Genomic DNA, 12,635 nt, shown 5'->3' with positions numbered 1-12,635 from the left:
ATAGACCCAAACGTGCCACGCTGTCGAACTTTTCAGTTCCAGAGGTCTTTTATTCTTCACACCGTTAGACTGAGGATTATGTGCAATTAGAACCTCAAAAGTTCAAGCGAGGATCCATTGCGTTACTTGTATTTATGTATTTTTCTTTATTGCTTAGTATCTTCTGTAATTTATTTCAAGTGAGTACCACAATCATTGGAAGCTTTGTTTCAAGTCAGTGACCTCTGAAGGCTTGTTCCATATGATTAGAGTATATCCTCTGAATAATAATAATAATGTGAAAGACAGGAAAGATATACAAACTAAGTTGAAGATAAGAGGCAAACTTACCATTTCCTTTCCGGACGGCGTAGAACTCATATCAGCTCTGTAGCTGAGAGCTAACGCATTAGGGTCGGCATTAACTTTTATTTGATAACTAGGCTATCATATGCTTTGCGTAATAATTTTGTAATTTTTTGACACGCTCGTCACTATGAACCTCGTTAGAGTGGTATAGATTCAAATCCGAGCAGGGTAGATAGTAATTCTTCATTTGGGTTCAAGGCTCATGGTGACGAGTTTCCTAAAACAAAATTTGAAGAAATCGAAAAAATAAGATGTTACCAATAGGTTATATATATATATATATATATATATATATATATATATATATATATATATATATATATATATATATATATATATATATATGTGTGTGTGTGTGTGTGTGTGTGTGAAACTAGGATGTCCCTTTGACTATTAAAAGTGCAAATATTCCTAGAGAAATGTTACAAACGGGTTATATATTTATGTAAACTGTGTGCGTGTGTGTCTGTTCGTTGAAGTATCGCAATGTTTAACAATAAGCACACGTCTTTAGGTTGGATATAACACTATACGTAACTAGAGACTCCTATCATTGAGTGAGTGGAAGCGATAAAGCCGGGCTAACTGGTGGTCGGTCTGTCTGGGACCTTGTGTAAGCTCGAGCTCTGAAAGTTACACTTAGTGCTTCGAGGAGACCGTCAGAGGAACATCTCACTTTGCGATAAAGATATTGTGCGATCACCATCACAGGTGTAGTATCTCTCTCTCTCTCTCTCTCTCTCTCTCTCTCTCTCTCTCTCTCTCTCTCTCTCTCTCTCTCTCGTATGTTTGTTCGAATGCAGTACTAGCAGCAAGGTGGAAGTGGCGGTTAATTGTTTTCGTTGTAGTGAATTGAACCGATCGTCGTTTGTTGTGGAATTTTGAACACAAAATATTTTACATTTATTCATTAGTCACAATGTAATTTTTAACGAATACCATTGCAAATTCTTATATTATTTTTATTTGTTTGTTATTTTCACGGGATGTAGTTAGATTGAGCCTAAGGAGAGTGCGTGCAATGAAAACTGATTTATTTGAATACAAGAACTTCGGAAAATTACGAAAATTAGTTTTTATCGAAGATTATTAGACTCACTGAAATCAAGACTATAGAGACAACAACAACATCAACCAAAAAATCAAATGAAAAAGGAATAAAACGTGAAGCCGTAGGCAAGGCCATGTTCAAGTGACCGTTTGTCCGTGTGTGATCGGTGCATCCTGGTCCTTAAGAGGATAATAAGAGGCCTCTTGATTTCCTCTTCCCTCTTAGCGTCGCGTAATGAGAGAGAAATCAGAGTTGATTCTAATTACCTTTTCTTAATTACCTTGTCTCCTCGTCTCTGTCATTTTCGTGCCTTGAATATTTTCGTGATAGTCTGAATGAGACTAATTTTCGTGATGGCCTGAATGAAAAAAATCGTTTGTGATTTAAGTACCCGGGTTAATATATTAGAAAGTTTGTAATTTTATTTATATATATATTATATATAACACACACACACATATATATATGTATATATATATAATACATATATTACACATATGTTCCAAAGGATTAAATGATATAATAATTGTTCCTTTGCATAAAGGCCCGTGGTAGAATTTTTAACGAAGACAGACGACTATAATTGATAGAAGAAAATTGTAAGTCTAGAAAAAGGAATTTTTTTATTAATGATACAGTTAAGTGCCATAAATATTCCTAAAAAAACTTGGTAGAAATGATAGAGAAGTGATTTATATGATTATGGATGATGAGTTATATAATAGCTTTAATGGTGGATGCTGAATGTAAGTGAAAGTAATAGGGATGAATTGTTTGCATAATACGTCATAAGATTGGAGAAGGCAAAAGGACAGATTTTAGTGTTTGGAGATGGTTTGGTCATGTGAAAGGAATGGAGGGAGAGAGGAAAGGATGGTCTAACATGCAGGAAGGGTAAAAGTATATGCAATTGTGTTTATAGTATAGTATCCTATACCGTAATTTCGTACTGAATGACATTTGTATTATGTAATTAAATGATGACAAACAAGCCTACTGTGTTAAGGAAAAACGTCCATTGTTGGTCACCTTGACGCCGAAATAATGGCAGCGAATTACGTGAAGGCAGCAGTGCATTAATGCGCAGCACGACGTGTCTTAAGTCATTGTTTACGGACATCTTCAAAACGTTATCTCGTAAGCACGTCTTCTTCTTCTTCTTCTTCTTCTTCTTCTTCTTCTTCTTCTTCTTCTTCTTCTTCTTCTTTGGTAAGTACTTACATAATATATATTATATATACTAGAACGCTGCGTTATTCTTTTCTTTATTTAGTATTTCTATTTGCTTGTTTCTTCATTTAAACAATTTTTCCTCAACCGTAATAATGAGTATAGCCGTCGAAGACTGCGTTAACCTAATGCCGGAGTAGCTTTCGACAAAAACAGTCCTAGTTGGAAGATTGAGTTTAGATTGGCCTAATTGTTTCCTCATAAAATTTTGCGGCAGTCTCTAAGTTGCAATCACGGCGTTGTTATAAACTACGTCTCGGCCTCAAAATTCTTGCTTTTGCAATAAAAAAATTTGTTTATTCAAACTGACAGTTCCCTAGTACGATACACGGTTTTGGTTTGTTATTTTCCATGTTACGTTTTGTATATTAAACGTTTATGGTAAATGTTGATACTGTTTGTTTCTTTATCATGTCGATGCTATTTGTTTTTTATTATCCAGTTAACATTAAATACCCCGCCACCTCCCACAAAAAAAATGCATGACGGAAATACAGGACCAAGGAAAAGGCGTCTCATATGATGGATCACCATTTCCTCCACTTGGTCTAAACTGTGACGTCACCAGCGAAGGTACCGCGAAAGCTGTCACCATCAGGTGCTCTTCAAGGTTTTAAACTCCCGATTCATCTGGCCCCTCGGCCTCCGCATTAAGAAGAAATCGTCGTGAGTGCTTTCATTTATGTCTGTGTTCTTCGTCTCAAAGAGCAACGTAGTCTGTGTAGCTGCTGGCCTTGTGCAAGCATGGGCTTAAAAAAAAAAAGCCCACAAAAGCATATTCACATAGTCGCATTAGCATGGCAACATGGAGAAAACATCTTTGGAAGCATATGAATAATGGATGTGGTAGTCTACATATTAGTTTTTTTTTTTTAGTGCAGCATAACTTATTTTGGGGAGGTGCCAACTAGCCCACACAGGCTACAAATAGCCATTGACCATCTGAATGAAGACGACTTTATTTGCAGCATAAGGGGCCTAATACTTTTTCAGACACGTTTCCATGATTAATATATATTTCTATGAATATATTTCCTGCGTCTAAAAAATAATTATTTTTTCTAACAGTGCGGTAAATGAGCTCGTACACCTAATACTTTTTCTCATAGGCCTAGCACTTTTTATATTTAAAATTAACCAGTAGAGAGTGATGATGGAGAGAAAAAGCTACACGTACCCCTACAGTAAAAATTAAACGCAAAAGTGCGTCTAAGTTCGATCAGTTTCTAGATCTGGTTGAAATGAACTTGGAAAGTTCAGTGGGTTAACCCTTAGAGCCAATGAACCTTCAAGGAAACACATTGCCCAGAGACTGAAGTTCTTAGACAACGCTATCTAGTGTTAATCTTAATTCATCAGCTATGTTTGTAGTGATTTTTCTTGACAGCCAATCATCCGACCACTTAGCTCGTCAAGAACGGTTGTTACACCAAGTAGTCTTCCAATCCAACGTGTTTTTAAGTATATTTAATGAGTGTGTCGTCATGCAAGAAAGGTTGTATGACTTCCCCTAAGAAGCAAAACAACTTCAAGCAGCAGTGTCCAAGTTTTTCAAGCCATGTCAAGGCTAAATAAATAAATAATGTTGCTCCTCCAGTTGAAATTTGCATTAAATAATTAACCATTGTGTCTAATTTTATTCGTTATACTGCAGTACCAGTTCCAGTCCGTAAAATAAGTAATATGACAACGTTTATAGTACTTTAATGAGCCAAATGGAAATGTCAGATGTTGACGAAATCTCTGACGTTCTGAATCATTTGATTCTAAAAGAAATAAAAGTGAAACTTCGTTGAACCTAGAGTAGACGAACGCCAATGAGCAAATTACAGACCTGAGGCAGAAGTCGTTGCGTCTTAGACAGAAACCGTTTAATCAGTCACATAATTTGTACTCTGCGACAGTTCTTACGACAGATAACAAGGATAAAATGATCGCCCAAGTTTACGAATTCCGTCAGCCACTTGCCGCTCTCGTTAAACACTTGTGATACCGAAAAAAAAGTTAAGTATACCTTAGTTTTACCAGACCACTGAGCTGATTAACAGCTCTCCTAGGACTGGCCCGAAGGATTAGACTTATTTTACGTGGCTAAGAACCAATTAGTTACGTAGCAATGGGACCTACAGCTTATTGTGGAATCCGAACCACATTATAGCGAGAAATGAATTTCTATCACCAGAAATAAATTCCTCCAACTCTTCATCAGCCGGCCGGGGGAATTGAACTCCGGCCCATCGAAGTATTACTATATTTTTAATACAGAAACTTCCTTTTTTTTCATTAACTTGTACTAATATTTTCTGTGGCTTGCTCAGTATGACTAAAATAAAAGCTTAAAGTTTCTTAATGAGTACTTGACGGCAGTAAACAGTGCTTCAAGCCTAGCTTGGGCTGTTACAACCTGTGGAGAATACAGTCTTGAGAGAGAGAGAGAAAGAGAGAGAGATAGAGAGAGAGAGAGAGACTGCAAGCACTGAATGTTGCATTATCTTATCTTGATATGAAAACTTTCATAAGTTACTGAACGATAAATCAAGGTTTTTACAAATCGTAACCTTTCGTGTGTATGTTTAATTATTATTATTATTATATATTATCATTATTATTATTATTATTATTATTATTATTATTATTATTATTATTATTATTATTATTATTATTACTGCAAATACATTATAACTGGAAACAACCAAATAAACGAGGAGTTCATGTAGGTCACAAATGGTTGATTATTTTTATTTATTGAATTTTTTTATATTGTAACATGCATGTCATTTAACTAATTCTCTCGGGTCATATGAAGACTCGAGTATTATGATTCATGAAAGTGTTTTCTTCTGCATTAATTACCATAAACTAGTTTCTGTGTTTTTCTTCTGCATTAATTACCATAAACTAGTTTCTGTGTTTTTATTCTGCATTAATTACCATAAACTAGTTTCTGTGTTTTTCTTCTGCATTAATTACCATAAACTAGTTTCTGTTCAGAATCGGTTTAATCTAGATTTGCCACCGCTTTTATATATCGTCTTTGAACTCTCTCTCTCTCTCTCTCTCTCTCTCTCTCTCTCTCTCTCTCTCTCTCTCTCTCTCTCTCTCTCTCTATATATATATATATATATATATATATATATATATATATATATATATATATATATATATATATATATATATATATCCTTTTAAAATACTAACATTCCTCCCAGTGACTACCAACCTTCAGGCAACGTCATGCCGAGATCGTGGTTGCAGACTGAAAGTTCGCTATGAATTCTTTAGTACGAAAAAGTATGATTCATGTGAATTTCAGTTTATTTTGGGCAATCCTTGGTAGTTTTATTGCACAGAGGATTTTGTAAATTGCTTTTGAAAATTGCCTTTAAATATACATTTTTTTCACAAATTCACCTAACCTACGTATGTTATAGAACAGTGCTTACGAAGTGGAGATGTTTGATAGGTTGTAGGCCTATGTAATGTATAGATGTTTAATGTACCGGTGTTTGCGAGACTGACCTACCCTTAACTGTACAGCGTTCTGAGTATCTGAATGACTGATTGATTGATTTATAGATTTTAGGCATACAAGCCAAGCTCTGGGACAACTAACACCATTCAGCTCTGAAACGGAAATTGACGGTGAAAAAGTTTGAAAGGTGTAACAGGAGGAAAACCTCGCAGTTGCACTATGAATCAATTGTTAGGAGAGGGTGGACAGTAAGTTGGAAGAAAGAGAATATGAACGGAGGTACAGTAAAAGGAATGAAAGGGGCCGAAGGGACTCTGCAAAGAACTTTAAGTAATGCCTACATTGCACCGCATGAGGTGCACTGACGGCGCTACCCCCCTACCGGGTACGAGTATCTGAAGATCAAGGTTGCTGTGATTAACTACGAGAGATTTTGTACTGAACAGTCTTATTCAAGCGTAATCAATGTCTTCATAGTCAATCAGATAAGTGTTGCTGATTTGTAACAGTTAACGAATTCATTATCTTGTTGCAGCAGTTTTTGGTGATGGGCCTTCAGGAGATAACCTATATTTTGGTAATAGACGTTTGTGGTCAACCTAATGTTCAGTGCTAAGACTGTTAATACACAAGTAAGATCACAAAGAAGTTAGTTTGCTGGCACATGATACCTTAAGGGTTCAGAGAGAGAGAGAGAGAGAGAGAGAGGAGGGGGGGCCGTGGATGACGGGTGGGTTGGTGGGGGAGGCGGAGGCTGGAATGCATGAAACTTCATGGCAAAGAATATATATACCAGGGATTGGGACAATACATGTATGCCTGAGAGTGCCGTTGCATATAGAATCAACCTTTCGTGGAGCCTTTACTTCATGTCTTTATTTTCCCGTTATTTGTTCATCTACTGCCCACTTGGTGTTCTAAATAATGCCTGAGAAAATAAGGAGCCGTTATAAAAATAAATTTCTTGTTATACTATTACTACTACTATTAGTGCTAGTATAGCAACTCCGCTGCCCTTGTTTCGCTTTCCTCTGTTTACACATGCAGCATTCGGTACTCAGGGAGTTTTCATAGCAAATGAGTGGCATTTTTAACTTGTTTTGTGTGAAACAAATGCATGCTTTCTTTTTATTCAAGAGATAGATCCTTCGGGACTAGGCCTACTGCTTTGCATTTATCTACGCAACTAAACCAGTTTTCCTCCTCCGTCTGAGCTCAAGCTGCCCGCCTCGATAGATTTTGGACGAGATAAAATAGATTAAAATAAAATAAAAAGATGGGCAACAAGATTGGAATGAATTTCTGAATTCATATGAAGTAATAATTATGTATAGTTTATATCATCCCGAGCCAGTTATTAGTAGCAAAAAAGGAAATGAGTAACTATTGTTAGAGCTGATTTAGTCGTAGATAATGTTACGATAAAACCCAGTGGAACTATTTATCTATGGCTTTGCCTAAATCATTCTGATTAATTAGTTATTTTAAATACCCAAATTTTAGGACGCGGCGTTTAAGTTTATATTTAGAAATAAAACCAACTGTGTACATCATACGTTACCAGGTATAGGAGACAAAATAGTTTATGTAACGGTTGTATGGGCAACTAAGTAGGAGGCCGTCAACAGCTTATCAACCATTACGTAATTCCTTCCTCAACTTGCATCCCATTTATTTGAGTTTGTCTGAGGCTGACGTAACGTATTGCACAGGAAATTAGATCTAATAGTTGATCTATTAAGTCTCTTTTTTTTCATTTTCTCCTTGTCATGACGTGAAGCAGTCATCACGGGATGCAAGCTGTAGTGTCACATCCAACATCGCGTTATGAATGATATTGCCAGTGCTGTTTCCTTCATTTATACAAACAAATGCATGCCCTCCTGCCATCTGAAAGGATTACATGACTGTAACCCTGTAACCAGCCCACGCTAGACCAATATCATTCTTTCAGGTCTTCTCAGAGTGATACCAACCGCGAGACGTAGAAGAGAGTCAGGTCACTTCGATGGAACCCGAAGAAGAAGTTCCTCCGACAGAAGGCGGGGAGAAGGACAAGAAGAGCCCTGACGTCGACGGAGGGTGGGCGTGGGTTGTTTTTGTGGCTGGGTTCCTCCAGTTCTTAGTTTCGTCAGGTAGGGTTAAAGAGGACCGGAATTTTATCTCTCTCTCTCTACTCTGCTTGCCTCCCCCAACTCTCTCCTCCCCTTTTCTCTGTAAGTTCCCCTCCCCTTCTCTATCCCTCTCTCTGTTTCATCCACTCTCTCTCTCTTTCTGTTCCCCCGCTTTCTGGCTTCCTTCCTCTCTCTCTCTCCTCCCCTTTCTTTGTCTGTCTCCCTCTCTTTCTCCCCACTCTTTTGCTCCCCCCTTTCCGTCTCTCTCTCTCTTCTTAAGATTATAGATTATTTCATTGTCACAGTTATTTCCAATCATGTCACTTCAAAGACCTTGGGACATCTCCTCAGATATGGAAGATTGCATTGAAAAGCATAATGACTGCCCTTAAATGGTGCTTAAAAACTGGATATTGGTAAGAGTGAACAGTGGCGTTCATTACTAAGGTAGGTAAATATAATGTGTTGCTGTGTTCCGGAGCAGTATCCTTTCAGATATTTGTAATTTTACTGTCATAGACAGTTAAACAATTATTATTATTATTATTATTATTATTATTATTATTATTATTATTATTATTATTATTATTATTATAACTTAGTTTAACCAAATATTGCTGTTGGGAGCTGCAAAGGCGCACTTTCGGTAGTCACTGTAGACCTACAGAACCAAAGCTAAAATAAACTTTCCTGGTCACAACAGTTAATAAAACCAATAAATTCATTTCTAAAACCTTTATTCTTTTCAGGGATGTTCTATTCATTCAGCGTCTTCTTCGTGGAGTTTCTCGAGGTTTTCGGGGAGTCGAGAGCAAAAACCGGTTGGGTTTACTCCACCAACAGCGCCGTTCACATGTTTGCTGGTCCGGTCACCGGCTTTGTGATTGTGCGTTGGGGTCCCCGAGTCGCTGTGATTCTTGGCGGCCTCTTCGCTGGGCTCGGTTACTTCTTGACTGCGTTTGCCACCGACCTGAACATGGTATTCATCACGTTTGGGTTCGTTAATGGTAAGATGAACGTTCATCTGATGCAGTGTGTGGGTTATTCGTTGCATATGTTGAACCGAACATTTCATATACTTTTATTGTGTGGTTTACATTGTAGTTCTAGAAATTACACATAGGATGTGTTTTCTATCTTTCTTGAGACTGAATCCTCTCATTTCCATCTTCCAGCTGTTGGAACGAGCCTGAACTTCTCTGGGTGGATTGTTGGTCTAGCGAGGTTCTGGAATCGTCATCATGCTCTTATCGTAGGCATAGCGATGTCTGGCTCTGGATGCGGGGTGTTTCTACTCGGTCCCCAAATGGAAAACATTGTAGATCATTTCGGATGGAGGGGTGCCATGCTTCTGTGCGCTGGCATGTCACTCAATTTCTGCGTGTTTGGTGCTACTATTTACAGTAATTTAAAGAATCCGGAGGGAACATCTACAAAAGACAGCGCTGAGATGTATGGGCTCCTTACTGAAGCAATTGCCGACGATGGAACAATCATTAATAAAGATGACTTTTCATCTACAACCGAAGGCATTTCAAGCAGCACTGCCGTTAACATTAACATGCGACGGAAAGATAAAACTTTACCCGACGAAACGCCTTCTCTAAAGTCACCAAGGATTTTTGGACGCTCGGTGTATCTAAAGGAATTAGACCAAAGTGACAACAAACGCAATAAACTTGTACGGTGGCTGAAATTACTTATAGTTCCCTGCACAAAAAGGAATACTATGGCTGTCAGCACTACAGAGGACGCTGATGAGAACAACTCTGTAAAAGAGCTCCTGCTGTCTCCCAAATTTTGGCTGATAGAGGCCTCTTGTTTTTTAAGTTTCATGGCCACCACTACTGTATATGCCATCTTCCTTGACTGGACCCAGTGGAAGGGACTATCTTCATCCTTTTCTCAGGCCCTGGCGGGAAGTGGAGCTGGGGATCTATTTGGGAGGATAATTGCAGGAGCCCTCATGGGTCGCGGTCTACCCCCCCTCATTCTTTTCAGTGGCATTCAACTGCTGCTGGCAGTGGCGGTAACTGTGGCTGCGTTAGCTAGCAGTGGAGTGCAGCTGATAGGCGCCATGGTCGGTTTCGGTATCGCATGTGGATTGCAGAGTGTACTATATGCACTGTTGCCATCTCAGCTTAGTAAAGGAGTTATCATGGCGAAGGTATTAGGGTATATGTTGCTTGTGACAGGGGCAGGAGCCTTGGCCGGCCCGCCTATTGCTGGACTATTGGTGGACTTGACTGGTTCATACGACCCAGTGATGATTATGTGCACTGGGGCCACTGCGGCTGCTGCTGTGTTTAATTTTGCCGCACATTTTTCTAAAAAGCGACACAATTCTGTGCCTCTATGTGCCACTTCGTAAGAGGCTTAAGTAAAGACGTTTATGACTGCCAAGAATCTCAGCTTAAACATTAAGCCTAAAATTTATTATTTTGACAAGTGTCTATATTTGCTTCTTAAGTCATTTCCTAGAAGTGCATAAGAAGAGTAGGCCTAAGTTAACTGATGAACGAAATAGTGATTAATTCACGCAACCTTCTAAGAAATTAAAACATTACTGTCATCGTGAAATGTTCTAGGAACCCATTTCCTTTCCTCGTAGGCAACCGAAACAAGCCAAGATTGCTCTTAGAAAAGGAGTTCGGCTGTATAAAGAGCAGCCATTGCTTACAGCAGTCTTTGTCGTGCGACTCTAGTGTGTACCATTCAAAATCAGACAGGCTTGACAAACTAGGGACAAATTTTTTCAAAGTACTGCATTTGGAATAGCTCTGCTGTCGGTATTAAAGAAATAACAGAAAGCAGAAAGAATTTAAACAAAAAAATAAGTGAATCTTTTGGTTTTATATCGAGTAATGGCATCAGATGGTTAAAGCAGGTTGGAATTATATGTGTTTACATATACACACACTTATATATATATATATATATATATATATATATATATATATATATATATATATATATATATATATATATATATATATATATATATATATATATATATATATATATATATATATATATATATATATATATATATATATATATATATATATATATATATATATATATATATATATATATATATATATATATATATATATATATATATATATATATATATATATATATATATATATATATATATATATATATATATATATATATATATATATATACATATATATATATATGTATATATATATATATATATATATATATATATATATATATATATATATATATATATATATATATATATATATATATATATATATATATATATATATATATATATATATATATATATATATAAACAACATAACCACGCAGTTGTGCGTGTTAATGCAAAGGATAAGAAGAGATGAAAATTAACTTAATAAAAAACCTACAAAATACAAATAAAAATGTAAAAGAAAAAAAAAGCTGCCGCATTTGATTGTGCTTTCTAAGAGACTTTGTCTATATTAATTAATGTGGCAAGCTGTAAAAATTCGGGGCTCCTTCATTTCCTGCAAGTAACAAATTTAGGATGTATTGTAATCTGAGAGCTATTTGAAAACTCATTTCTGAAAAAGATGGTTGGGGAAGGTTTACATACTTAGAAGATAAATACGCTTTTGTAACCTGACAAATGTAAAATCTTGTAAAATACAAGTTTATTTCTTTTTGTCTTATAATTTATTTAGATTTGGAACAAATATTAAAATAATTTTACTGTAACCGTATTTGCTAAAAATCTTATTTTCAGTTGTTCAATCGTTGTGTGTGTGCATTTGTTTTAGATTAAAAAACATTTGTATTTATTAAATTAAATATTTAAGCTACTTGTCTAATATTGCCTGCAATAAATTAAGTCTTCAAAAAACTGAAGTAAGATAAAACAAGCAAAACAGAATATTGGACGATCTCTATCCTATTTCGGTAGGTCCCCGCGGGTCCTAATAATTTCTTACAGCTTATAAATCCTTGAATAACTTTTTATGTCATAACCTTTTAACTAAAAATTTTGCAACTTTCTTCTTAAATGCCTCGAAGTTTCCCCGCCTTCTTGGTTTATTTGATTCTGGTAAAATCCACTGAATATTTTTGGTGATGTATATAAAAATCATTTTTCTATATTTGTCCCTATCTCTGACATTCTGATGTTCTTGGTGGTAGATCACCTCATGGTGTCCTTTAGATATTTTGGTTTCACTTTTTTTTATTGAAATGTGCGCCTAAATGCACATTTTATTATACCATGTAGTCAATGAAGCTCGATTTGGATAGGCTGGACCCTATAACAGCGAAATTAATTTATTTTAGTTTGACTGCCTTGTTATTCAAATCGAGTTTCATCAGGAAATAATTTTGTAGGTCATCATAGGTACACAATATTCTGTTCTTGCGAATCCATAGTTCTTTT

The 12,635-nt window shown here is 36.3% G+C and overlaps 1 protein-coding gene across 2 annotated transcripts; it reads left to right on the top strand.

The window, feature by feature from the left end:
- The first annotated feature begins 905 nt into the window (after positions 1-905).
- Positions 906-10,694, top strand: LOC136825420 (monocarboxylate transporter 13-like). 2 transcript variants are annotated; one of them, XM_067081803.1, is made up of 4 exons: positions 906-1,059; positions 8,056-8,236; positions 8,965-9,222; positions 9,391-10,694. In XM_067081803.1, the coding sequence occupies exons 2-4, from the start codon at positions 8,110-8,112 to the stop codon at positions 10,584-10,586; spliced, it is 1,581 nt and encodes a 526-aa protein (XP_066937904.1). In that variant the 5' UTR covers positions 906-1,059; positions 8,056-8,109; the 3' UTR covers positions 10,587-10,694. The 2 variants fall into 2 exon arrangements, with proteins under 2 accessions (XP_066937904.1, XP_066937905.1); XM_067081804.1 differs by lacking the exon at positions 906-1,059 and adding an exon at positions 3,072-3,295.
- Positions 10,695-12,635: the final 1,941 nt, after the last annotated feature.

This window comes from Macrobrachium rosenbergii, chromosome 37 (assembly GCF_040412425.1).
Source record: "Macrobrachium rosenbergii isolate ZJJX-2024 chromosome 37, ASM4041242v1, whole genome shotgun sequence".
Lineage (NCBI taxonomy): Eukaryota > Metazoa > Arthropoda > Malacostraca > Decapoda > Palaemonidae > Macrobrachium > Macrobrachium rosenbergii.
This window is presented reverse-complemented; position numbering and strand designations above follow the sequence as displayed.

Coding starts and splice junctions, on each gene's coding strand:
- LOC136825420 (XM_067081803.1), top strand. CDS start 8,110: ATGGAACCCGAAGAAGAAGTTCCTCCGACAGAAGGCGGGGAGAAGGAC. Junction 8,237..8,964: donor CCAGTTCTTAGTTTCGTCAG/GTAGGGTTAAAG, acceptor TATTCTTTTCAG/GGATGTTCTATTCATTCAGC. Junction 9,223..9,390: donor CACGTTTGGGTTCGTTAATG/GTAAGATGAACG, acceptor TCCATCTTCCAG/CTGTTGGAACGAGCCTGAAC.